The sequence below is a fragment of the Gallinula chloropus genome, assembly GCF_964237585.1.
Source record: "Gallinula chloropus genome assembly, chromosome: 15".
Classification (NCBI taxonomy): Eukaryota; Metazoa; Chordata; class Aves; order Gruiformes; family Rallidae; genus Gallinula; species Gallinula chloropus.
The window spans coordinates 16,309,900-16,337,883 of record NC_140100.1 but is presented as its reverse complement, the minus strand read 5'-3'; the positions used below and the strand labels follow the sequence as shown (position 1 = coordinate 16,337,883).

At 48.2% G+C, this 27,984-nt stretch overlaps 1 protein-coding gene across 1 annotated transcript; it reads right to left on the bottom strand.

Annotated features, from left to right (window-relative positions):
- Positions 1-1,241: 1,241 nt before the first annotated feature.
- LOC311197472 (BOS complex subunit NOMO1) lies at positions 1,242-27,777 on the bottom strand (the record flags this gene model as incomplete). The annotated part of the gene is made up of 31 exons (XM_084271237.1): positions 1,242-3,039; positions 3,949-4,041; positions 4,781-4,900; positions 5,098-5,199; positions 5,670-5,780; positions 7,184-7,267; positions 8,095-8,236; positions 8,793-8,920; positions 9,560-9,673; positions 10,280-10,406; positions 10,569-10,728; positions 11,694-11,776; positions 12,079-12,288; positions 14,545-14,640; positions 15,721-15,784; positions 16,508-16,595; positions 16,866-17,002; positions 17,750-17,881; positions 18,788-18,929; positions 19,665-19,842; positions 21,073-21,223; positions 21,650-21,755; positions 22,351-22,440; positions 23,178-23,315; positions 24,482-24,634; positions 25,142-25,214; positions 25,417-25,523; positions 25,647-25,747; positions 26,133-26,178; positions 27,301-27,390; positions 27,649-27,777. 31 exons carry the CDS (start codon positions 27,775-27,777, stop codon positions 2,908-2,910), a joined length of 3,627 nt encoding a protein of 1,208 aa, XP_084127363.1. The 3' UTR covers positions 1,242-2,907.
- Between the last annotated feature and the right edge of the window lie 207 nt (positions 27,778-27,984).

Sequence of the window (27,984 nt, the reverse complement as noted above, 5' to 3'; positions counted from 1 at the left end):
AGCAGCACGACCCCCTGTGCGATGGGAGCTGGGGCTGCTGCTCAGCTCAGGGCACCTCCTGCCTTTCCAGCCATCTCCACACCCCCACTGTGTTCCATCTGCCTGAGCAAGAGCACAACCTCAACCACTTGCAGGGAGGAGAAAGGGGAAATGCAGATAGGGACGAAGCAGGGAGCACTGAATAGGAGGAGGTTACCCACCAGCCACCTCAGGGTCCAACTCCACATCCAGGCTCCGCATTTCCAGAGAGGTCCCTAACTCAGGTGTCTGGGAGGAGTTCCAAAGCCATCTTACCTCCAAAACCCTCAGCATCCAGTCCACGTTTCCTTGGCACAGGGCTGAGAAAGAACAAACGACTTAGCCCCAAGAACCCAATTCATGCAGTGTGTAGCCTAAAGAGGATCAAGCAAGTCTTTCTGAAGCCACATGTCAGCTTTTCCCTGAGGAAACCTTCCCCTCTCCACCAGAGGATGCTCAGCTCTCCAGGCCTTTGGGTACCTGCTTTTAAGCACATCAAGCTGCTGGATCTTAACAACATTGTTGAGTTTGCAACAAACACACTTGTTTGTTCTTGGCATCTAACAAAGATAATGCTTTAGAAACTAAGCTGAGACATCTAGAAAGGAACTGTACAGCTCAGTATGAGATACCTATTTCACTGAACAACAGAATTCTGCACATCACTGATGAGGCAGCCAAAAGCACGTAATGCTCAGCATTGCTTCTGATAGATAAACCAAGGGACGTGCAGGGCTATCTTTATCCAGGGGCCTTACTCCTGTTTCCATCAGAATTCACCCACTTGCCCACATTCAGCTCACCAAGCAGATGAATTAAATCGTTCTAACACCATTGTGCCTGCAGAAACGAACAGGGAACACTGAGCCCTGAAGTGTGCTAGCAGGAGTCACTGTCTGTATGTTAGCCCCTTTATTCTCTGCACAAACACAAAGTGACTGAGGACACAAGGAGCAGCTTTCACTGAGCTTCAGGAGATGCTGAAGCAGCCAGTCCAGCCGGTACAGATGTCAGGGCTGGGGGAGCACAAAGCCCACGGCAAACCCTGCATCCACCAACGATCCCCAACGTGTGTGAAGGAGACCGAGCGCTCCCCACCACCACCCCAGCAGAGCTGCCAGTGCCACTGCTGTGCTGCAGAAGGCAAAGAGAACATTCTGAGACACTGGGGCAAGTCCTAGGGTCAGCAGCAAAGATTACATCAGCAGGCATGACCACTTTTGTCCTTCTCTTTATTAACAGCATTTCCAGTGTTTCAGGTCAAACATCAGCAAGTCCCACAGCTCAGAATATCTAGTAGGTGCCTGGAGACACATAGACACCCAAATTTCTTCCTCATGCACTCCCCCAAAGTCACACCACCTTCCTTAACATTCCCCAGCTAAAACACCAATGTTCTGGGAACGCAGCTCATTGTAAGCCTTGCAACACTTTTTTTTTCCCCAGATATTTCACTGCAGCAATACAAAATTCAAGGTCATGAAGTAGAGAGCATGCTACTTTATTAGAGCTCCAACTCTCACACACATGCTTTCTTCCACATTCTTCATTTTTATTGTAATCTTGATTTCCCTCTGAGAGATCAGAATGATCAGTGAGTTAAGTTTCAATTACTGAAGCCCAAGCTAATGCAGAATGCCCACAAAAACAGCATAAAACTTTTAGCATCCGAATTTCTAAGAATGGTTGGGTTTGTAAGCTTAAATATTTAAATGTAAAGGGACTTTATTTCAAGTACTATAAAAGAGAAACATTGCCACTTACTGGCTGTACCGATGTCTTTGCAATACTTGTAGGCATTTATGTCCATCTTTCAAAAGCTCCATTAACCTTCGTATTATTTGTCAATAAAAAGCCCCATTAACATTTAAACTGTGTATGTCCAACTGGCTGCTTCAGCCAGGAATAGAAAGGAACAGGAATTTATTCCTGACTACATGGTTGGGCCTGCACATGTGGGAGGCTTCACTCCCATTTCTTACAGTTAAAAAAACAAGAAGAAAAACCCCAATGGATCCTGAAGAGGCAAAGGGGGCTGCACAGGGCCTGAAATGGATCCTGAAGGGGCAAAGGGGCTGCACAGGGCCTGAAATGGATCCTGAAAGGGCAAAGGGGCTGCACAGGGGCTGAAATGGATCCTGAAGGGGCAAAGGGGCTGTGCAGGGCCTGAGCAGGGCCAGAGCTGCCCAGGCTGCAGGCAGCACCACACAGCCTTGGGAAGAGCCTGCTGGGGCCATGCCAGGAGCAGTGGAGGTCTGAAGGGCTCACACACCGTGTGTGGAGCTGGAATTCAAACCCTGGTTTCCCAGTGGGACCAACAGAACTTACCTGGCACTAACAGTTTGTCTCCATGGGACAAAGCTCAGCTCTGCTCCCAGAGAACAGGCTCGCTGGGCGAGAGCTGGAACCAGAGCTGGGCAGGGGACAGGCTCCTCCATCAGGCTGCTGAGCCAGAAGTGGCAAGGACATTCACCAGCTTACAGAACCCCCCAAGCTTAGTTTCAAGCACCACTGATTTAGCCAAAACCCAGTGTGCTGCTTGTGTCAAGTGGGTATCTCAGAAGGGAAGGAAAAGGATCCCAAAATCAGGGGAGTGAACGTGAAGTCAGCCCGTCTGTTGCCACTGCCTGTCCCAGGCAGTAAGGAGGCAGCACGACCGCTCCACTCAGGAGGAACAAATTAATGAGTTGCCTTCAAGTACAGGAGGTGCGCTCAGTGTCAGCAGGGCCGCTCGCTCCCTCACTTCCCAACAGGGAGATTCACAGACTCCCCAGAGAATGTCCAAGCAGAAGGGAGCCACTGTGGCAAACACAAAGTCCAGGAACTCGACAGGAGGTGTTTGTTCCAGCAGCCTGGCCCCTGGGGCCCCGCGCAGCCGCTCCCCTCACCTCACGTCCGCCTCGTCTTCTGCTTCTTCGTTTGCCTCTTGGCCTCCTCGGAGCCGGCGGCGTCCGAACCCGCCTGGCCCAGCGCACGCACGCCCTGCAGCCGAGCTGTCAGCTGCAGCAGGAGGGGGATAAGCTGGGCAAGGAAAAGGGGAAGCAGCCTGTGATCACAATGCTATGTCAGGTCTGAGTGGTCACGTGCTTCACTCCCAGCACCCCCAACCCAGCAGGATCTGTTCTGTAAATGGCACATGAACAGACACCAGAACGTGGCAGCAAGCCTTGGGAAGGAATCCAGCCAAACCTCTGGGAGTTTCTGATCATCAAAACCTAAACTGATTCCCAGGAAGGTTTTCCCCTGAAGCTGCCTAACAGCAGCTGGAGTCCCCAGTCTAGAAGATAACCACTATGTTCAGCAGAGACACTTCCAGTGACCCTGGAGAACATCCTGAAGAATTACACGTTCTGTGCTGCTGTAACCACATCCAAGGGGAAATCAAACTGCACAGACAAGATTCCCTTATCAGCAGAACAGAAACCCAGTCACATCAGAGAAGACGAGAAGAACATGGCTTGGGAACAATACCAGGGGTCACAAAGCAGGCAGCAAGGTTCCTCTTGAGACCTTTTTGCCAGGGAGGGTGTCAAGCTGAAGAGACCAGACTCAATGACTGGCAAGATTATTTCCAGTCTGACTGTTCCAGAAGCCAATGAAATACTTATTTACACTCCTACTAGCACTGAGTCTGGTTATGGGAACTTGAATGATGCTGTATTGGGTTTTCTCCCAGAGCCATCCAAATGAGAAGGCAAATTTGGTTCAGGAATGGCCCAGGAACTCACCTTCCCACTGAGGCTTTTTAAAGGAGGGCACCTCTCCAAAAGCTTGGCTACATCCTGACTTTTCTTAAACCATGTCACGGAAGGTGACTGCCAGTGGCATCTCTGTCTGGGTAACCACCTCAGCAACCCTCACCTAAGGCAGTACAGAGTGTCTGCTGACAGGACAGCAGTGTGTGGGTGAGACACAGCAGCCATGCCCTACCTTATCGTGGTTGTACCCAGCCAACAAGAGGAGCAGCGTCAGCGGGAGCGCGATGTAAGACCCCTGGGCGATATCCTGTTCAGGCAGCTTTCTCTGGAAACAGTGAGGACCACGGGTTGGTTTTTGAGCAGTCACAGTGACTATGAAATCCCTGAGCTGAGCAACACCAGCATGGATCACACAGCACATCCAGCCCTCCCCCAACGTCCTTCCAAGTTCTGTCCTATGACCTACTTCACCTTCAGCCCCAGAGCTGTGCCCTGGATGGGATTCAGTCGCCTCTTTCCCACACGCAGCGATGCAGAAAAGAACTAAACCATTTAAATACTGCAGAATGAACTGCAGAATGAACACAGCTCAATGGACTGTGCTGTTCCCAAGTGCAAAGAGACACCCCCCTCTCTCTCTCTCTCTCTGAGAAGCTTTTGCTGATGATTGTTTGAGACCCCCTCTGCTTTAACCCCTACCTCAGCTCCAACAACTCCAGCTCTCCTTATGGCCTGCTGATACTTCTTTCACATACCCAGAAGCCTTTAGAGGAACTGTGACATTAATTCTACCTTTCCCCTTCAGCCCTGTGGTTAGTAGCATGGCCACACCTCCTTCCCGAGCTCCCTGCCTGCCTCCCATAACATACCAGACTATGACACCCCTGCCTGAAGCCTTCAGTGCACCCCAATCCAAATTCTCTGTCCCTGCAATGCCTCCCATAACCCTCTTTGATTGACATGGCTAGAAAGCCTGCCCAAACCACAGGAGAGCAGCAGGCTGTACTTCCAGCCGTTGCTCTCGAGGCGACCGTGTGCATCTTAACTCCTTATTTCATACTCACAGTGGGACTGAAGACCAGCGTGATGTGTTTATGGTACCCAATAGCAGTGAAGGAAACTTGAGGCAGGGTGTAGTCATACTGTGACTTAGACAGTGTAGAATCCAGGAGCACCACGTAGTTCTGTGGGTTAAAAACACGTCAGTACCAGGCAAAGACAAAACCAGATTTAAAGGCAAAAGTCAGCTCAACAGGCTGCAAATCTCCTGAGACACCGGTGGCTCCAGCATGCCCACAGCACTGCAGCCCACCAGAAGAACACTTCGTGTCCTCAGGGGAGATGGGAGCGAGCTAAGCTGGACACCCAGCCATGTTCTTACCTCCCCATCTCGGAGCAGTGGTGGGAAATGGAAAAATAAGGAGAGGCCTAAGTTGACTGTATGAATCGGGTTGTCAAGGTTTTCACTTTTGTAGAGCTTCACCTGTGAGGGAAAGAAGCACAAACCAGGTGTTTCTGAGGCTGCACCACGACCACTGTGTCAGACATCACGCATCACAAGCGATAAAACCACTTCACAATTCATCCTGAGTTTCAGAAGCAGGGAGTTGCTGAGTTACAACCAGTCCAGGTGCTCTGATCCAGAGGAATCCTTTCCAAACCCCTTTCCCTCTCCCAATGGACTCAGCACCCCTCATCTGTTTCTGGGTCTGTGCCCCAAACAGGCCAACCCCAGGAGTTATTTCTTAAATACACTCCCATAAAAACAGGAATACTGAAGCAGAGCAGTGAGGATCACAGGAACTGAATCCCACCTGGAACTCACATTCACCTTAGTCACAATCTGAACTCTGTGTGTCCTCTGGCTACTAAGCAATTCCCAGTGACCCCACCGAAGAACCGCTGGGAAACCAGCAGCAAATCACTGTGCAAAGATGAGAGGCTCCAACTTACACATAGTGTGGAGAGATACTCCGAGGATGTAATTACATTTCCACTTAAATCAAACTGATTGATCTGCCGGAACGCTATAATATTGACATCATCAATGTCACTGTTCCCAACCTGCAACAGAAACCACACAATCACAGAACTGTAGGGGTTGGAAGGGACCCCCTGCCAAAGCAGCTCCCCAGCTCATAATCACAGGCATGTTTTACTGACAGAGACCAGCAGCACGACACACACTTGGCTCCTAATTCTGAACAAGAAATGGACTTTGTTCCAGACTAACGACACAGAAACCTGAAGGCTCTCCAATTGCAAGTCCTTCCCCAGAGCACACTGCTCAACATCACAGACTCGAGCCTGCTCAGCACACAGCTGGTTGGTGGTGTTACACTGAGCTGAAAATGGAAGATGTGTTGGAAGCAGGTGGTATTTGGGAGAGGCTGTTACACACCGTGGCTGCCCCATGACAGGGCACCAGTGCTGGGAAGTTTATGCAGCCTGTTAATGAGGAATATGCTTATACCATAATATGACCCACTTCTGGAATACCTAACTTTATATTCCCTAAAATTGCTTTAAATACAAACCATCTGTGCTTCCACATCCCAACTCTGCTCAGTGCAAGGCAAGACTTGCACTGGAAGCCCAGCTTCAGTAGGAGGTTGGGGCCAGGCCAGGTCTGGCACCACTGAGGCCAGCTGGTTTTCCAGTGCTTCTCTCTGCTGGAGAAGTACCAGGCTAGCCAGGACACTGCCTGTACAAGCCACTGCCTACACTGCAGTGTGAAACCTTCACGTGATGTTCTGGGGCCGGGTTGCTATCCCCTCCCCCTTCCCAGAAAGAATTCTGCCCTTCTGTTCAGCTGTGATGAGGGGACCCCAGCCAGGCGTGTCTGAGCTCAAGTAATGACCACCTCCCACTGAAAAGTTCTGCACAGCTAACGAAGGCTAATTAACCTTTGCTGGGTGTCAAAGAGGTGAATGTGAGGCAGCTAATCTGACTCTCTAAGGATGGCAGGATTTGGAATGTTTTTCATCAGTTTTCAATTCCAAGTTGCTATCACTTTTTATAAAGATTCACTAGTCTGAATGACAATGTCACCTACGTGCAGACTGTGGGATTTGGACCAACAAAGCATGACAACATCTGCCTTTCCTTCAGTAACTAAATGCAAAGATGGGAAAATATGACAACTGATGACATCCTCAAGTCACTAGGGCTTTGTTCCACACTGTAAAGAAACACATGCTGAAAGGTATCTAGACATTCATTCTCTCCTTTCCTGCTGTAGTCTTTGTGACTGTGAAATGATCCTTTTCACTTGTTTACTGCTTGGGGTTTGCCTTACTTTTAAGTCCTTCTTTGCCTTACTTACTCTTAAGCTACACAACAGGGAGCTGAGTTGCTGAAAGCCCCTTGTCTGAGCAGCACACACTCAGCTGCAGTGCTGCTGGCAGCACAGAGCCCAGCAGATGCACTTCACAGTTACACAGCAGTTCAAAGACAGACAGAATTACCTGGATTGCTCGGTGCTGCGGCAAAGCTCTTTCAATGTGATCATTGCCTTCAGCTTTGAGTTGGACGTGATAAACACAGCCAGGCTAAAAGCAACATTCAGATGGTAAATCCCAACACTGAGTAATGCACATGTTAATTTTAGCAGACAGGAGGAGATTCCATTTAAGATACTCAGCCCAAACAGATCTAACTCTATGCAGTTACAGTTTTCCTTAACCCACACAGAAAATTTAACCCGCTAAGAGCATCAGGGCATTTGCTGCCAGCAAATACAAAAGGCCTATCACAAGACCTTTCACTGGTTCATTACAGTATAAAAGGAAATCATCTGCTGAGAAGTGCTTTAGCTAGAAAGCAAATGCATTAAACAGGATTACAACCTGATGGAGAACTGCTTTCTCCTTCAATGTAATTGCTTACTCCATACATAGAGGCCCCATAAACTTGATTCCTGCAGAACCGCTTACATCACATACATGCTGCACAACTGACATGGTGCAAACACCCAGTATCCTGCCAGGAATATGCTCTCATAGTACTCTCACCAGAGAAATGAAATGCTTCCCTAATCCTCTGTCCCAGAAAACTCCTGGTGCAACACCTGAACACCACTGACCGCCTGACAGACACGTTCAGGGCACTGCCCGGGCTCGTGTGCCGCCGTGGGAGCCAGCTGGTGTTTGTGGGAGGTGGGCATGGTGGGCTGTCAGCAAGACCCCCCTGACTCACACTCAAAGCTCTTCCCCCTTTACTACAAGGAGTGTTCAGCATGACACCACTACTGAACACAGAGCCACTCAAGGGAATCCCAGCTAGCAAAGGCGATGGGCTAATGGAGATGGGCAGCTAATTACTGCTCTGCTATCCCACCAACATACAGGTAACCCACAGTGAGGGCTCTCATCCTTACCAGAAGGCCACGGAGCCTGAATTTGCCCTCTTCATCAGTTATGGTGTCTTCTCCATAGATGCTGCAATCCTTCTGCCCCACAGCTTCCACTGAGACTCCCTGCTCCGGCTCTCCGTTTAAAGAAGACACTGTGCCGTAACAGCTAGAGGTATAAAGAGAACCAGCTGCCAGAGGTCTGCAGACACTGGCTTTATGCAGGCTTTGAGGATAATTTATTGTTAGAACTGATGGGAAAATCCCTTAATACATTTACCATAGCGTGGATTAGGAAAGGGGAATTTCTAATGTGTGCAAAACTGTGTAGAGTACCAGATTCAGGAGGAATCCAAGTTCCCCAACCTCCATGGACAGCAAGCTGCACATACCCCTGAGGGCAAGGAAAGGAAGGACCCTGAAGCAGGACACCTGGACTGGCCTGCCATCCCCAGCACGGCCTCTCCCGTCCCACAAGCTGCTGCAGTGCCACTGACACAGCACCTTCCTAGCAACCTTCCCCCTTCCAGTCCTGCCACCTGGGCTCAGCTCTACAGATGCCCATATGCACATGAAATGGCTTAAAAAGGTACTTATACACAGCACGTGCCTTCTGAAGTACCCTCCAAACCTCCAGAGCAGAGGTGTGCCAGGAGAACACAGGCTTTGCGTGCCACACCCTGACACAGCACGCAGCATCCCACAGGGTGTTCAGCTCTACTGACCTGTAAGCAGTTCTGTACCCAGTGATCCGAATTTTAAGGTTCTGTCCCTCCTGCACTTCAATCATCTGAGATGATGGTTCAAAACGGAACTCTTTCATCATGGGTTTAAAATAATACTGCCCCGGGCTCTGCAAAGAGGCAAAAAACAAGCTGTTTGCTGACATTGACACAAGAATCCACCAGCTCCAAGCAACTATGCTCCTGCAAAAGGTCCCTGAAGAGCTAAAGTTCTCTGTCCTAACCACAGGTGAAACCATCTAGGAGACATGAGCACTGAAAACCAGGGAGCACACTGGACAACCTCCACCCACCGGTGATAAAGCCTGAAGAGGGAAAGGAAGCTATGGCCCCAAAACCTTACCACAAGGCCTCAAGGACAGCAAGGTGCCCAGGAGAGAAAGTTATCTGCAAGGAAACTATTCAGGCATATCTACATGCATGTACAGATCAATGATCTAATCAGATTCCTTGCCTCTAAAGAGTCTCACATGATCATCAACAAATTGGCTTGTTTCATGTTTACAGCCTGTAAATTACTAACTGAGATCAATCAACACCATCTACTACTACCTGTGGGGAGAAATCTCTCTCCAGGTTGGATTTCACACCTTTCACTTGCTCAGCTGTTAAGTGCTGAGGGATCCACTGAGGGACCCACTGAGGGACCCCCATCTCCCACTCTGGGTTACAATGTCAAAGGAGACCAAAGATTCCCAGCCACTGAAGAGAGCCAACGGTGTCCCTACTGTGGGGGGTGAGGAACTCACCAGGTTGGAAAAGGTCAGCATGCCATTGTCCTGTGTGAGGAGGTTGGACCGGAACACCCCTCCGCTGAGGGACAAGAGGACCCCAGCAAGAGCCTGGTCATCCTCTGATTTGATCTGGGTTAGAAAAAGCAATAGTTTTAAGCATAAGCAAGGGTTGATGTACAAAGAAGGGTTCAATCCAGATGCCCTTCACAGAGGGCACAGATGTGCTGGCTGTGAGCAGAGAAACCAGCCACATCTGCCCTGTGTTGCCTCCTGCCAGGCTGCTGGCTGCACAAGTTTGTGCTCTCAGCACCCAGGCACTCCCAGTCACACCCAGCTTGTCTCACTGAGCACCCAGATGGTTGGGTCACTCCACAGGACATGCTGGGGGGCAGAAGAGAGTCTCTCAAAAACCAGGCACTAGTTGGACCAGACTGTTCACGAAAAAACCCACTTTGAGGGATAAAACTCACCAAAAGTGGGTGGTCCCACTCTACAAAGGCAAGTGAAGCCAGTCTTCTGGACTGCAGGCTCTAGCTTTCACTCTATAAACCCTGCAAAGTATCTTCTGCATTGAAGGCATGGTCTACAACCAAGCTTATCCACCCAGATTTGTTTCCCAGTGACAAAATTATCCCCAAATCCCACACCCACTTGTGTCTGGCTGGGACATGTGGCTTGTTTCCCTGCCCAGCTCAGCCTGGACATGCTGTTCAGTCAGAGTGTTTAGAACATTACCTCAAACGTCACCCCAGCGAGGGCAAAGGCTTTGAAGTCCCCAACTGTTCCTTCTACTACTGTCAGAACAAACCCTTCTTTCTGGGCAGAAACTGTATATTCCAGGTCACTGTGGAGTGGCCCCACTCTTCAAATAAAGGGAAAGAAGAACTCATTTAAAAAAAAGCACCTGGATCTCTCTCTCTCTCACACACACACACACACACACAGACACCCACAGCTGCTGTCAAGGCACTGCTGGGCTTTAACTAAGCCAAGAATCCAAAGGATGAGAACAATGTTTAATTACCTGTAAGCACCTTTGGCATCAGTGAAGACTGTGATGAGTGGGGAAGCTGCTCCCTTTTCACCAATGACAATCTCGACACCTTCCAATTCAGGGTGAATCTGCCCTTCCAGAAATAAGCCTGCTTTTCCATGAATCTCTATCAGCTTCCCAGGACAGCTCTCTTGGCCATTGCAAAGGGGATTTAAGAGAAACAGGAGAGTCAAAAATACACTCAGCACCTTGTCCTACAGCAAGAGTTTAACTCCTTCCAGAGCCATCAACTCCTGTTCTTTTACCTTAGAGTAAGAGATCAACCTGCAAAATTCTACAGCCACCTCTCAACACATCAAAGCATCTGAACATTCATGAAATCAATAGCTAAATCCCAAAGCTACAAGCACATCTCCAGAACAAACACTCTGGATTTGCAGTGCACTTTGAAGATTTGTTAAGTTACACAAACTGCAGCCACCAACACTCCTTTCTAGGTGGTATTATGTTGGCTGTAACAAAACTCTTTTGAGGTTTAATTCAGGCCAGTATGTGTCATGTTTAATGACATCAGTAGGATTTTGCCTCCCTCCACTGTATTTAGAATGTGCAGAGCAAGAGGCACATGAAAAGGGGTACCCAACATTTTCTAGTGATTCCAAGCAAAGTACATTCACTGCAGAGCCTGAAGGCAAGATGGACACCGACTCAAGCAGCAGCAGCTGAGTGACCATCACCTGACAGTGCTGAAGTTTCCTTTTTTGTGAAGAGTTTGATGATTGTAATTTACTGCAAAGAAAACTTAATGGTACTGTGACTCTGGCACCAAACTCAGAGCACAAACACTGCTTCTGCACAGCTAGAGGAGAGTAATACAAACAGTTTGGAGAGTCTACTGTCATGTCCAGAAATCCAGCCCTTCTCTTGTGCCAGGTGGTCTTTCAGCACTTGGAAGCATATTCTGCTGATAAAAACTGTACTTGAACCCTTCACCAATACCAATGCTTCCAAATCTGAGTGAAAATGGCCCAAAGAAATAGCTGCAGCTGAAACATTCCCATCATTACCTTGGAAGAGCTGTTCATACCTCCATCTAGAACGATACATTTCTGCCTTACAAATCTACTCCTTTCAAACTAGACTTGACTGACTTACCTCCACTAACAACTGTTTCCACATAAGGTGGGTAGAAAAGCAGCTCTTTTGATGATGGTGTCACAGTAATTTTCTCTCCAGACCTGCAAACCACAAGTAAGAACAGTCAGAAGAACCTGGGATCAGCCGCTCTCGTGTAGAACAGAGCGCTGCCTGTTGGCCCTAGAACCCACCACAACACCCCAAGGATGAAGCACCAACAGCCTAAGCAAAGTTCCTATCAGTGGTACAAGCTTCCACCTAGCTGAAAGTCAACACAAACAGGTGGGGTGCCCTTAGAAGCTCTTTCCCACACAGAATGTATCGCTGTTCAGCTTGAGGAAACCCCAGACAAGAGTCTGGTGACAGACAAGGAAACACCTTGTCCAGGGGAGCTTGGCATTACCTTGCCCAGTATGAAAATTCATATAAGAATGGTCCTTGTAGTTCCTCCACCATTTCTTGCACTGGTGGCTTTGTTCCTTCCTCTTCTTGACCCTTCTTTTCTCTCTCCTGCCGGCGGGTCTCGATTTCTGCCAGCTGCTGCTCCCTCCGTAACTCCTGCACGGACTTGAGGGGCCCTAAAACTAAGGCAGGCTCACTGTCAATGGATGACCTGAAAACATGGAGGAGAAAACAAAATCATCTCCCTTCATACAGAAGAGTAAGAGCTCGTTCCAGCTCTTAATTACAGCCTTTCTCCCACAGCAGACAGTCCCAGGAGCCGTTCCTTTTGAATTCTGCTGTTTATTGCAAGCACCACTAAAACTTTCAAGGTCTCTATCAGTCTGTTACAAGAAAGGCTCATCCACAGGGACTACAGGCAGCCTGCCTGGCCTAGCAGGACAGGCCCTTCTTGCAGCTCTCAAGTTCTGCCCCATCATGCTACAGCCATCCAAGGTGGTGTTGCCTCCCCCTCCCCACTGCCGTGCCTCAGCATCCCAGTGCACAGGGGGCATCACAGATCCCATCTCACCACTGGCAGAGCCCCGTGTCTTAGCTCAGCCTAGGTTTTGCTAAGTGAAAAGTCCTGACTTTCCCAGACACCAGCTCTGCTGCAGGGCTGCTAACCCCCCAGCCAGGGTGGTAAAGTCTCAAGGCCAAGGTCTCACAGGACCAGTTTGCAAACGGACCTTTAACAAAGGCCTAAACCAAGAGAGACAGGCTGGAATTCCAACTCTGAGAACAAACAATGCAGAAAGGCTGAGTTATACAAAAGAAAAAGATAAGAAGATCACTTTTTTTCCCAGTATGAGGAACTTTACCTCTCAGGAGTAAGTACAGTACACAAGGAGAACCAACTTCTATCACAAATAAATCCTTCCAATAGCTTGCACCTCCCAGGAAAAGTCCCAAGTTCTAAAGTACCTGTCTCAACATTGAACTATCCAGCTCTGCTGTCACCTTGTGTCCCTTCCCCTGGTCTTGTATCTTTTCTTTTCTAGCAATTTCTTCTAGTCTCCAACCATCCTTTGTATCTCATCTGTCTCTTCTACAATAGTCTGCAAAACTGTGGCAGAACATTGCAGAAATTCTCTATGAGGACTGAACTGCACTGATGACAATTACTTTTCTTACAGCCACTTTAGATTATCAGGATGGTCCTGTCTCCTGCTTCAGTCCTCACCTATATTCTCTTTTGTCTTTTTTAAGAGAAACAGATACTACTGCTCTACCACACCAAGTTTCATCAAGGCTTTAAATTCCTTCTCTGCTGTCCAGAGACAATATAGAAACGTATATAAAAAAAAAGAGGCTTTGTCTTAAAACCTACTAAAATCTGTAAGGACAACACAGTCTCATCTTCCAAAGATAACAAGCCACCATCAAAACCTGGTCAGAATCAGCTTTATTTTTGGCTGGGGTTGTTTGGCTTTGTCTGGTTCCCTGAGAGCTACGAGGTTGCTGCCACAGACCTGGAGCACAAGAACAACTGGATTGCTTTTAAATCCACTGCTGCTCTTTTCATGTTGGTGTCACAGGCTGAAAGGCAGCTTGAACAGAGACAGTGTGTGGCAACTGAGCTGCCTCCAAAGCCCTTTCAAAAAGGCCAACCAGCCCAGGTCAGGACAACATTCACCTCCTCACTAGGCTGTTTTTAAACCCTAATGGCTCTCTGTCATCTCGGCGTTCCCTTTCCAGCTGCTGGAGTTGCCCAGGAGTTGCAGCTGGAGGTTCATTATGCTCAGGGAACCAAAGGCAGCACTCTGCAGGTAATTTGTTCTCTGAAAAGATGCTTTCTACACTCAAAGAAGCTTGAGAACCCATAGTCTAGAACAAGTGGACATCAGCAGAGCATTAATAAAGCACTCATCATTATCAGACACTGCCAGGCAGATCTGGCCCCTCATACAATAAAAGCTGTTCACAAATCAGTGCTCCCTAGTGAGCTCTCTGTTCAGCTAAACATAAATTGGCACATTAGTGTGTAATCACTCTGCATGGTTTTCCTTTTATAACCCTCTTCACACCAGTAACAATGCTCTAAAGCTGCAGATTCCCATTCTGAGGAAAGAGAAAGGGAAAAAATAGATGCCAGTGCTAAACGGCTCCAACCTAAGCTAAAACAATACGCTCTGGATTCTGACATGTCAGTTCACTGCTGTGTAGAAACCCTCAGAAAATCACTCCTTTTACCAGGACACACAAGTAGAAAGGGCTGTATTGAAATGAAGTGACAGTGTTCACAATGAGGGCTGGGAATTATTTATCTGTCTACAAAGAGCTCGAGCACAAAAGCCTCTTGCACTCCAGAGCTGGATGCCATCCCTGTAAGAAGCAGACACCACGGTATTAACACCAGAGTAAAACTTTATGAGAGACATGTCCTTTTCTTCCACTTTTTATAGCCCCAAGATTTCTTTGTTCTTACTTAATGGTAATAGTCACATCCATCAGTTTATCTGTTACAATCGTGCCAAGGACATGGTGTCGAACTGCCGTGAGCGTCAGGATAGAAGGAGAGGACCTGTAAATCAGAGTAACAAAGAGATGAATTCAAGATCCCCCTACTAAAGAAAATAACCAAATCTTACTTAGCAGTTTGTGCTGCCATCCTTAAATGTGAACTGCTTTATAAAAGGCAACACAAATTCCACAGCTGAGATGGTGCTGAGATGATAGCATTTTGGAAAGGGACCACCTTCCAGCTCCGAACCCCAAACCACTGCATGACACTGGCCAAATCAACTCCCTCATTTGGGCCCCCCTGCTCCCTCTCAAGCTGAAGCTGCTTTTATTGATATCACACACACAATCCCATTGCACAGAGCAGGGCACTCAAAAGTTTGTCCCATTAGGCACAGACTGCTGAGACATCCTGAGCCTAACAGTGCTTTGCTGTTTCTCACTCCCTCACTGTGTGCTGGCTCTCATGTTCAGCAGATTGCCTCTCTGCAGTACCTCTAATTCACTAACACAGCAGGAAAGCATCAGACTTTAATGCTGAATTTGTTTTCTGCCATGTTGGTGAATCAGAAGTAGTCCAGGAGCAGAAATCCTCATTCTGAGGCCGTTAAGCATGCTGCCACAAGACCAGCACTGCTTACTTGTGATCAGGGTGAGCAGAAGCAAACCAACAGTCACAGCACTGGGATGTACAGTGGTGCTATGTGCCTCCTAGTAAACTTACCATTCCATCTGCTCTTACCAAACCTACTATCCCACCTTTTGCATTTCAACTCTCACAAGGGATCAACAAGAGGTTCCACTGAAACCTCTCTCCTTCATTACAAGGCAAAACCAACATTAAACAGACAGAGGGCTGACAAACATACCCATTCAAAGTAGCAAAAGCATCTTTAAAGCCTATCATTACTGGATTTATTGTTTCTTTAGAATAGCAAGGGCAAGGGGTGACATGTGATGCACTCTGCTGGAGCTGGTTCTGTGATTCCCTCGAGCGGTTAGAGGCAGCCACCCCCCCACTCCCACACCCCACCCCAGCCCCACTTGGCTCCCCCGAGGTGCCCAAAGCAAGCAGCTGCAGAGGGCAGCGTGGGGGAGGCATCCCAACAGCAGTAACACCCACACCAGGGTTTGCTCTTACGTGTCGTATGTGTAATACTCATGTTCAAACTGGTGGCAGGAGCGCGGGGTCACTTCGTATACACCTGCAGGCACCAAGCCAAAGAAGGAGCTGCTGAAAGCATTCACACTTACATCTGGCTCAGTTCTCCAGGTCACAGGAGACTGAGGTACAGAAAGGATTACCCAGACTGACCCTCTTTCTGCCTTTCACACAGACACCTGTAAACCAGCTAATCTCTGCTCACAGATCACTATGAAGCTGCACAGTTCCTAAGGCAGCTGGTACAAAACACAACCAGGCATCGCTACATAGAAACAAACTCAACAACCCAAACAAGCCCAGAAGTAACCTACTGTAGTCCCACAGCTGGTACCCTCTGGCTATCACAGACATTACAAGGAGAGGAAAAAAAATTCATTAAAAGATTCTCTTTGTTCCTGTTCTAGCTAACCCAGTGGTACTTTTAACAATTACCCCTCAAGAATCCCTTATTAAAATGAAACATCACATTCTGATGTGACAGACAAACAGGATCCATATGAACAAGATTATTTTAACATGCTCTTCAGTCATCAAAGACTAAAGCCCTTCACAGAGGTAAAAAAAAAAAAAAATCTGGAATCTCTGTTTAGGTGAAGGACTAAATAGCAGGATTCTCAAAACTTGGAATGAGGGTTTCTATACAGGTGTAAATAAAATAATGCCTCCCAGAAACCACAATAGGTGGTTTTTTTCCTTAAATTCCCAGCACTATTAGTTGACTGGTTCTTTTTCACTTACAAAACTAAGATTTTAGAGCTGTTACCTGGCTTTGAAAGACAGAATCTATTAACTCCCTTGGACAGGTTGTAAACACCAACATTCTCTGGTCCATTGCCATCCTGATAAAATTCCTGTGAAGCCACAACACAATTCACTGTGAGTAACCACCAAAGAACAAAATGCAAACAGCATTTGCCTAAAGACACACAAATGTCTCTTACAGCAACTCACAGCACAAGACCATTTCACCAGCTCCATGAGACAGACCTGCAAGCATTCTAAGATCGGTGTTGCTGTGCTATGACTCCCCAGAGACATGACAAAGCCTTGATTCCAAGAATGATCCAAGCAACCTACACCAGTTCATTAAAAATATACAAGGACATTTGTTACATACATACCAGTGTAATTGCATGAGAAAGAGAACACCTCAGCATGTATCCAGTCTGCCTGAATTCCACTCCTGACACATCTTCCTCCATGACTTCCAACTCAAAAGACTTGTTCTTCCAGCACCAGTCTTCATGTACAATGCTAACTACAAGACACACCACACAAAGCATTTTAATGATGTAAAACTGTGACTAAGGGCAGGTTTTGTGGTATAGAAAGTTTGTATCGCTCTAACTTCCCTGACAATAACCTTCAAAGTCAGGCCTGGCTCACAGCACTGTGGCATCACCAGGAATCCAGCACATCTCTAACAGAACAGGCATTATAAAAAGGAACAAGGGTTTCTGGTGGTCACCCTGGAATGCTCTGCAAGGCACACTGCTGCTGTGAGAGTCCAAGAAGCCTAGAGACCACCAGAACCTAACTCCAGTTTCACCTGGCAGGAAGATGTTCTGACTTGTGGATAAACACAGCAATCTGTATAGACTCCTTCTGTATAGACTCCTTCTGCACCTCTCCCTGGAGAACGATTTATCTTCACAGTAGCCCAGGCAGGCTGGCCAAACCGTGCACTGCTCTTGGGAGAGGTGCTGTGCAAGGAGCTGAGGTAGGGCGTGCCCTGTCCTCAGGCCTGGGACAAGTCAGTTCATGATGAAGCCCCTTTTTCCAGCCATGCAGACCCTGAAACCCAGGGCAGCAGTTACCTGTAAGCTAACAAAAGGGTTAGACATGCAAGGTTAAGACAGCTCGATGCGCTGCTAGATTCTTCCAGATTCTCCCAAGTTTCAGCACTAGTTCCATGCTGGGCATACTGTAACAATATCCATAATTAACAGGTGAAGTCAGATTTAGCTCCTAAGGTGGGATGTGAAGCAGTTCCCTGCAGCCCTACCTTTGTATTTGCCAGGCAGCACATACTCAAACATGAAAGGCACCGAGTCGGCGTGTCCGGAGAGCTGGAGGTTGCGCTTTTCCCCCTGGCGACTGACCGACTGTAACGTCACCATCAGGTCACCACAGGCATCTGTGTGGAAGAGACAGCAGGAGATGAGGCTGCATCCCAGCTTTGCCTCCAAACCCCACGAGTACCAACACTAAAACCAATCGGCCTCTTCCAGGAGAGAACGTTTCCAGTTACAATTCTTACTCCCATCTCTTAAAACACGTTTCCCAGGGCTGGTTTGTGTTCTTCAGGAGGTTTGAGACTGTTAATCGTATTTTAACTAATGGCAAGTAACAACCAGAGGCCAACACTAAATCCCCAGGTCCACCTCACTCTGCAGAGACTACAGGGCCCACTAAACACCTGAGAGATGGAACACAAAGTGCAGAAAGGATTTAGGCAGGAAAAAGGAAGGGGTACAAATGACAGAAGTCAAGCTCCAATCACCACCTGCTGAAATCAGCAGGTAATCAAGGAAAGTAGCAGCAGAGAGAAAGCTCAGACTAAAATACAGATAAAAAGCTTAGGAAAGAGACCAGAGATGGCAAGCTTCTGCCCACAGCTTCAGCCTCTATCCTACAGGCTTTTACAGACACTGTTGTTGCTTTTTCTTTTTAAACATCTTTTCCACCTCCAGTACTTGTGGCTGATGCACAGGATCCCTGGTGCCAGCCAGCAGCATGTCCTTCCAGAGCTCACCCATCCACAGGAGGGCAAACAGGTCAGAACTCCTTCCTGAGGGAGAAGCACTCATTTGTTCCCAGCAAGCACTAAAATCAGGTATGTAACTGCTCCAAACTTCATTAGGGCACCTTACTAGGCTGTAAGGTCGCCCGACCAAAGAGCTGCTTTATCTGTGTGCTGGAGATTAAATGTACTTATGGGCTGACAGGGATAACCACAGCAAGGGCCTTGATCTAAACAGTGCTCACTCACACACGCAGCGCTCCCGCTCCCATCTCCACTTCACCCCCCAACCTGGCTTACCTAAACAAGAGACCTTCCCTGAGACAGACGCCAGAAACTGAGAGAAGGTCACATCCATTACTGGTCTGTCTGTAACGGTAACTGGGAACGTTTTGGGTTTCAAAGCCAAGCCTGCCCTGGTCTCAGCCTCTGGGATAATCACCTGGAGAGTACATGACATCAAGACGTTATCAGTCCACATACACCCACCCTGCTGAGTTCAACCACTTCAACAGAAATTAGAAACTGGAACTCGACTGTAAATCCCAGGCAGAGCAAAACCCACCTCCCAACTCTGCTTTGTGAAATTCTGTATTAAAAATCCTCCCAAGAACTGTAATAAAACTGGGCTAAAAATCCACCAAAACGCTGAGTTTCCAAAACCTGAGGGAATTTCACTCCAGGATGCACTGCTGCCCTAGGGTAGGCAATTTCACTCTCTGCAAGGAGAGGCCTTATCACCTCCTTATCTTCCAGCCCGCAGACCTCCCACAATGCAAATCCATGGTGGCCATGCTACAGGCTCCACTGTGACCTATAATCTCTGGAACCACTCACACACCTGAGAAAGGTACACGTTTCCTGGCTCACTCACAGGGTATTGTGTTGAGATAAGAAATTATCTAAGGGACTGCCCAAGTAAGAGGAGAGAGCAGTAAGAACTTTCAACCCCAATGGCCTGCTGATTTCCTTTTCACGAGTGGAAAGGACAAAGGAGCAAGGGAATCTCCTTGAAAAAAAAAAAAGGGAAGTAACTGCCATTGTTTAAATAGTGCAAAGAGGAGAAAAGAACCAGGAAAATCTAAATTAATCTTCTCAAATTTTAGAAATTAAATCTTTAAAATCTTCAAAATGCTCCTGTCAGCCCTACAGTGAAGAAATGGAAGCTCATTCTTACCTGAACACTGTATGTACCTGACTTTGCCTTAAAACAAAAAGCTCCCTGAGGGTCAGTTTCTGTTGTAACCAGTGCTGCTTTGTCCTTGTCTTGAGGCATCATGGTCACCTTGTATTTACTAATCTGCTTGACTGTGTCAGGGAAGCGAGTCACTGAGATGCGGCCACACACGCTGAATCTGTTGAATGAGGAGCCAGCCATCAGAACGAGCATCCTGGTTTGACAAAGCTCATTAAAGTAATACTTGTTTGAAACTTCCTCAAAAAGCAAAGCCTGTTACACTGAGGTACTAGCACAGGAATTGGAATGGATTCCTCCTAAAGGGCTGTTCGTACTCAGGAGATACTCTAAGCAAACACAGAGGAGCAAGTGCAAGCTCATGTGTGGTTAATGGGACCTTTCCTTTTACGCCGAGTCGCCAAGATCTTCTGTTCCATTTTTATTTGCAAGCAACTTGCTTCCCTCTTCCCTGCCACCTGCCCAACCACTTCAAAAGCCTTTGCTTTTACTGTCCTTTTATTTTGCTAGGCAGGCAATTGAGTCAGTTTTTAAAGTTTCAAATGTTTTGTATTCAAGACCTCAAATATGACAGGTAACTCACTGGAACACAACCCCAGTGCACCTATGCTTGTGAAAACACAGGTCAGGATCACAAATTCACAGCTGTGAAGTTTTACTTTCCACCTTCAATAGCACAACAGATTTAGTGACTGAAAAACCTGCAACTGATTGTTTAATCACACAGGTTTGTTTTTTTCCAAGGAGCCAGCTCAGTCCCCAGGAGCTGGGTGCCTTGGCCTCAGCAAACTCCTAGTTTTCACTTCTCCTCAAGGGTGCCACCACCTCTGCCGGGACACAGAACCATGCCCCTCTTGGCTCCCTCAGCTCACACCGTTATCACCCACCACTGCACAGCCCTGCGCTCCCCCACTCACCCCACAACCATCACACAGGCCTGTGCCCAGCAGTCAACCAACCACAAACATGAAAAGACAATTCATGTCAGACAACATGACCTTGGGAGTGAGCAATAAAATGTAGAGGTTCGGTACGACGCTGCACCAGATGGTGGGTAACTCCACTCCTGCACAGGAGGGTATCAGAAGCACAGCATCAATGGCACAGAGCCTCTCTGCTCCTTTCCTGCCCACACCCCCTTCTTCAATTGCTCAACATGTCCATGTCTTAGCATCTTCACTTGCAAGGGAGAGGTTACTAAGGGGCTGCTCTATACCTTAACTAGGATTGAGCAAAATACTGGGGACAAAACGTTACCCTGCACTCATGCTGTCCTACTTTACCTTGAATTTCTTGAGCACCATGTGTCTCCTGCCAACAGCACACAAGTCTGGGCGTGACAGGGGGAAGGAGCACCCGCTCCACAGAACATCCCAACACCAGCACTTACCCTGTTGCAATGATGTTTGCCAGCTGAGGTGTGTTTGGTGCGATCTTCACCGTGATAGTGTCAAAGAAGAGATGCTCCTTCCTGGCATGAATGGTGTAGGTACCTGTTGTTATGTTCTCCAGGCGGAAGGAGCCGTCAGCCTTCGTTTTTACTGTAAAAAATAATGACCACAGCTAAAAAACAGAGCACATGTCCACTGTGTATCCTTATATACCTGAAAAGCCAGAGAGCACGCACTGCTTTAGGCTATTCTTAACTTACACTGCACAACAAGGGTGCAGTATTATGCTTTCTTACCAGACCAACCTTCATTTCTGTATTTCAAAGCAAAATTTGGTATATGGTTGAAAGACACTAAGAAATTTGCAAGAGATGTTCAACTGAACACCTAGTGCTCTCACCTAAACCACAAAGTGCAAAACAAAACAGCTCTGTGAAAAGCACTTTAATATTTCTAATAAACTGCAGCAAAAGCAGTGTACTGTCACAAAGGGTCATTTCCATCCCATACACTAGGCTTGTACTTGAGTGTAACAAAGTTTTCCCTGTAGCAACCAAGACCAAGACCACTGCACACCTTTAATCTGGTTGTTCAGTGTCACAACGGCATCAGCAACTCCTTCTCCTTCAGGACCATTCAACACCCTGCCTGTGACAGAGAAACCCATCACGTGGAAAACAGGCTGAAATGGGAAAATAGGCAACATTAATCTTTACTCAGTAAAAGCAAACACTGGCCTCCAGCCATCAACACCGACCATTCCCCCCTCACACACACCCCAATAAAGGAAATTTATTTCCAACTTTACGAAGAAAATGTACCAGGATATCACAAGGAAAGTACATATCTATCTCCAGCATACTGCTGCCCTAAGTCCAGGAACAGATGCCCAATTTATCAGTGTCAGTCCAGCTCAGAAGGCCCCTGTCTCAGACTGTAATGCCATTACACATGGCACTCTGCAAGCCACAGGCACCGACAGAGATCTGACACTGTGAACAAGAAAATCTAAGCAATGTGAAAGCTTACTGCCTGTTCACAACATGGACATGAAAGGGAACACAGCAGACAGCTTTTCACTATTTTGGTTCTTCCTAGCAAAAGGGACTGAGGTGTAGAAATACACTGTCTTCTGCCTGTAGTGCAGAGGGTGTGCACAACAAACCCCTTCAGACTTCTTACACAGCAGATTTTCCTAACACACCAGCTTTCTGCTACATCAGTTACACTTCTACAGCAACGAATGGCACAGAGATCACTGCCTCTGAACAGCTTACCTCAATCTGCAAACTGTCATGCTCCACCACGAAGTCCAATCGAGACGGCGCAACGTCAAAGGTAATTCTCTCCCCCCTGTAGAATGGTATCTGAAAGAAGACACATCACTTTGACTCCTAAGCAGCCATGAGAATTGCTTTCCTTTACCATGCTCCATGTCCTTATCAGCATCAGACACCTCTGTGAAGTGTCAAGCAGACTGCAACTGTCCCAGAAAAAAGAACCCAGAGGGATGTGCACAAGAATAAAGGCAGTGTTTCAAGATGGTTTGGTGGAAGCCAGATGGGATTATCCAAAGACAAGGAAGGAAAAGTAGCCCTCTACTCAGGATTCAGCAGAGGTACTTGGATGTGCACAAGTTTACAGTCACTAGAAGGATTAAAGGAATGAAAGGAGTCTCAATGCCACATCTAGATCACACAGAGTTAGACTGTGGGACCATCCCTCCAGGCAGAGCACAGACAACCAGCTCCCACGTTACCCAGACATCACAAAGGGAACAGGCAGAAGATGGAGAGCACGAGGTGGCTGTAGCCCACGGAAGCTCCCAGTGTGCCAGCAGCCTCTGGGTGCTGCTCTGTGGCTGGCCAACACACCCAGCTCATTCAGCACCTCACTGGCAAGCGAGTCCTTCCTCAGGTACCACACCACAGAGCTGCACCTCACTTCACCATCACGTACTTTAGGCTGGAGGTTCCTATTCCAATTATTTCATCCAATTAAGAATATTTCAACTATTTATGATTAACAGCTACAACATTATGCATGATCTAGTTTAGAGAATTAAAGTTAACGGAGAAGCAACAAAGACTTTCCAGCTACCTACCACAGTGTATTTCCCACTTGGCAGAGAAAGAAAGCTGAAAGATCCATCTTCTTTTGAAACGACATTGCACAAATAGGACAGAGACTCATCTCTGGACTGGAATCCATCCACAGGAGAAGTATTGCAGCCCACAACATCCTGTGGCAACAAATGCAATACAATCATTTTCCATGGGAGAACAGAGATAATAATGCCAGGGGGTGTAGGAGGGTTCAGAAGACTGTACGGTGAGCAAAGGATGGGAAGTGCAAGACCAATGTAGAGGCAAAGTTTGATAGCATGGCTTAAAATTCATGTATAGGTAAAAGAGGGAAAAACCATCAACTTTCTGGTAACAAGGACAGAAAGCCTGGAAATTTAACATCCCCCAGGGCTGCACAACTGCACTGCAAGCCTTAATGGTAACCGGCTTCAGTTCGTGGACAAGGTTAGTTACAGCACAGAGCTGTGCTCCACACCACAGATCATGGCACATATCCACACATTTCACACTTATTTCCTAACACTTTTAAGGTGGCAATAGCAGCTGTTGAGCTTTGTCCTCACATCAAGAGAGCAGAGCAATCAGGACTTCATGCTGAAGGCACAGTACAGCTATTGTACAGTGAGTTTCAGGATCTGTCTGGCAACACCTTGTGTCTTGTGCCAGGAGCTGGTCTTTCACCATGGAGAAGTGTTCACCTTCATGAGGGAACACATGAACTAACCAACACTTAACACACACAAGGTGCCACTGGAAAAATACTGTCTTAAACTGGAGCCCTTTGCCCTGCTGACCAGAGGGAGAACATGGATCAATACTGTGCTGTGAACCATATCACGTTTAGCACCTGTTGCATGGTTCAGTTCAGGTCTTAGTTTCCTATGGCCCTGAAGAGTCTGACTGCTGGGGAACCTGGGTGTTTAAAAGCAATACTGAGGAGTTCATAAGAGTTGAGATTAGAAGAATTATCTAATTTCTTGTGTCCAGAAAATATACAGACTTTAAGCTCCAGTTTTGCCAATGTTTAAACAGATGGCTATTGTGTTACACATCCGAGTAATTCCATAGAGGAATGTCACATGGACACTTGGGCTGTGTGTGAATGGTGGATTACAAGGGCCTTGCTGGGGGAAAGAAAAGAGAAACCTTAAAAAAATATAAACCCAAACAAAAAAATAAAGCTCATGGGATTGTACAATTTATGTTTTCTATAAGCCAAGCTCAAAGAAGGACAGAGATATCCAAGTAAGAAGACAATAGTAATCCAGAAGCTATTTAGCTGCTTACTTAAATCCCCACTCGTGTGAAAAGGCACCCTTACCTCTTTAGTGACTGAAGAAGAGAAAAGGAGAAACATGACCCCTTTCATTGGCTCTCCATCACTCCTCACTGACCCCGAAACGTTGTAGCCGGCAACAATCAGAGGGCTGGCAGCATAGGCGTTGGAACTCGTCACCCGCACCACTGTGTTTGACTGAAACACAGAAAACACATAGGGTTTTCATCAAAGGTAGGCATTAGATCTCACTTGCAGCACCTAAATAACAATCAGAAGCTGTATGTTCAACAGAGGCCAGAGCAGCAGTGCTCAAAGAAGGACCACAGGCTGTTCAAAACACAAACCAGTGTCTTCCTGGGTTACTGATTGAGGAGTTATGAGGATCTCAGAGCTCCTCAGAGTGCAAGTCGCTTGAGAGGGAAGGATCAGAGCATCTGCTATAAAATTCAAGCTCCTATAAAACATACAGGACTAGAAGACTGAAAGCAAGAGCTCGTTTGCCAGTTGTTCCCCTCAGCTGGCTCCGCAGCCTCCACACTGGGGCTGCACCAGGCAGCTTCTCGACTGCCTAAGTGAGAGGTGAGAGAACTCCATGAACCCTGTCTCCTCACCAAAAGCCTTCCAAACACTAGTCAATCAGGACTAGTTCTACCAGATCCACCCCCACTAAACAGGTAACCCAGAACTTTTGTAGGCTCTGACCTCTTTCAACATCCAGGTGGGATGAGACGCAAAGATTTCATATTCACCAGGAAGCACTTTAAAGAAAGCAAACCTGTAAGGCAAGAAAGGGGTCAGGTCTCTTCAGAGGCAGCCACAAGCATTTGTTCATAGAGAAATAATTCAGCCTCTCTGCAGAGGCTCTGTAGTTCAGTGACTCTGTATTTCAGAGGCTCTGTATTTCAGCTGACATGACAGAAGTTAAATAATCTGGTGGAAATGAGCAGACCCATTCCATATGCATCACCCACACTCACTTTCCTCCAGGCTGTGTAACAGTTGTTTGTATGTTTGTGTCACTGCCAGCATTCCTCAGTACAACCTGGACTCCAGCAGGACCTAATGCCTGACCTTTGCTGAGAACCTGTCAAAGTGAAGAGAAACCAGAAAATAAATGGGTAAAAACAACTTGCAGAGCAGAGGTAGAATGTTTCCAGGAAGGCAGAATTAGCATAAAATGGAATAAATAGAGACAAAGGAGCCTCACCTTTCCGTTGACAGAGAACCCTGTGAACACAAAGTTGATATCTCCTCCCTTTGTGCAAATGTCATTAATGCCATCCACATGGATGTCCACGCTGGTTGGCTCTGGGGGAAGAACCATGGCAGGCAGTGAAAGAGCAATCATGGAGCAATTCTACTCACAGAAGTGCATTTTCTCAAGCACATGAGTGTTTTTCTAGAAGTCCTGCCTCAGCAAAATTAAAACACCCACAGATCCCATGTTGAAAACCCCCTCCCTGCCCTCAGCCAGCAACCCCACAGTCCTCCCAATCAGTTCACAGCTGCTTTGTCAGCGTCCACCTTACAGCTTTGTAGCTTACAGCAAGTGCATTTTAGTTGTTAAAGCCATACACAAAGCAAATCTCTTTTGATAAGTGCTTGATTCTCCCTGCTAACTGTGACTTGGAGACAGACAGGTCCCACGCTGCAGATACACTGTCCTATTATAAAGATACAAATAAGCACTTACCAAAACTCCACCCTAGGGGAGGCTCAATTTTAAGAATGAAATCCCCCTAAAAATAAGAACAAAAGAAACAAAAAGCATTGTCTTCACTGATCTAAATTCATGTCAGCTGAAGGATGGAGGGGAGGGGGAATCAGAACACAAGCATCATGGTGCAAGCAGGAACACAAGGCTCAAGTGCCCCATTCTCCTTTCCTCCTATCTAGCTCTGTCCAAAGCAGCAGCAGTACCTGCACAGACCGGCTGGGATGCTGGGCTCACATCCAGCCAGCTAAGAGCAAGAACTAAGTATTGCCACATTTGTATCACTTCCAGACCAAGCCTGGCTCATGCTCAAGCAGCTCAGTGTTAGAAAGTGCTCATACCTCTCTGCCTGCCCCAACAGATGTGCTCCAGATCAGCCCTGGGCATCTCCACTAGCAGGTCCTGCTCAACCATTCTGCCCAGCATGGGATAACACAACTCCAATCCTATTAAAAGCTCTGCACTGAAAGGGTATTAATCTACCCAGGGATAAAGCTTTTCACTCTTTACATCAGTAGACACTCTGCATGTTCTGCCACATGTGTGCTGGAGTTCATTCATGGACGGGCTCAAGGGAATAAATGACCAAGATCAGAAGGCACCTTACATTCTCTGATTTATTCTGATCTCTAAGTTAACTATCTCCTTAAAAGAGCAAAACACTTGGACCAGCTGAGGGCAGCTCACATTTAATGGGAAGGCAAACATCTGCCCAGACATCAAACTCCTGATACCTCCTGAGCTCCCTGTACCACCCGTTTCTTAAGACATTTTTAATACCGACAATTAGCCAAGTTATTTCAGTTCAGGGCTATCAAAACACATCCCTGCACAGGTATTTTCTCTGATCCTGCAGGCAGGTAGGTGAGATCCAGCCTGTCCCTGCGGGACGAGCCCGGTTTGGGGAGGCCCCAGCAGCCGCTGGCACACAGGTGGCTGGCGGGACTCGGTGCTTGGCCACTCACACGGCTCCGCTGAAGCCACCCGGCTTTCCTCATGGCAGCGCCTCGCACCGGGAAATACAGCAGGAGCGTTACAAAACCCCACAAAACCAGCTGAAGTGTTGGGCCCGAGCACAATTCAGTCAGGTCCGAGCACCGCGCTTGGGCTTCAACCCGCGGCCGCCCCCAGCGCGCAGCCCGCTCACCTTATCGTAGAGGGGGATCATGAAGTAGCCGTTGTTGGGCGCACAGTCCGTCTGGTACTTGAGAGTGCCGTGCTTCGTGTACAGCTTGATCTGAAAGACAGGCGGGACAGCACCGTACGGCGGGGCCCGGCCGGCACCGGGCCGCCTCCGCCCCGTCACCTCACACGGCAGCACCCGGCGTCTGCCGCCCTCCCGCCCGGCGCCGGGCCCGGGGAAGCGCCCCGAGCCGCCCGAATGCCGCCGCCCCACGGCCCGCTCAAACCGCGGCCCGGGCCGAAGCGGCGCCGGACCTGGCCCGCCGGGTCAGGCCGGGCCCAGGGTGGGGGGCGAGGGCCGCCGGGCACCCACCTCGATCAGGGAGTAGTTGATCTCCACGTCGGACTTCACGAAGCCGCCGCAGCCCACGACGATGTCCTCGGAGCCCCGCGCCAGGGCGCAGCACAGCGCGCAGAGCAGCGCGGCCGCCCCGGCCCGCATCCCGCCGCCCGCTCCCGGGCCCGCACCGCCCGCCGCGCCGCCGGAAGGGCCACGCCGGGCTGGGCCGGGCCGGGCCGAGCCGAGCCGGGCGGGGCCGCTGCCGCCCCCTGCCGGCTCGGCGGGCCCGCTCGCCGCCCGGTCCCGCTGCCGAGGGGGCGCCGCCACCACCCCGGCAGCTCCCGCGCGGACTTTGCCCGCCGCCCGCAG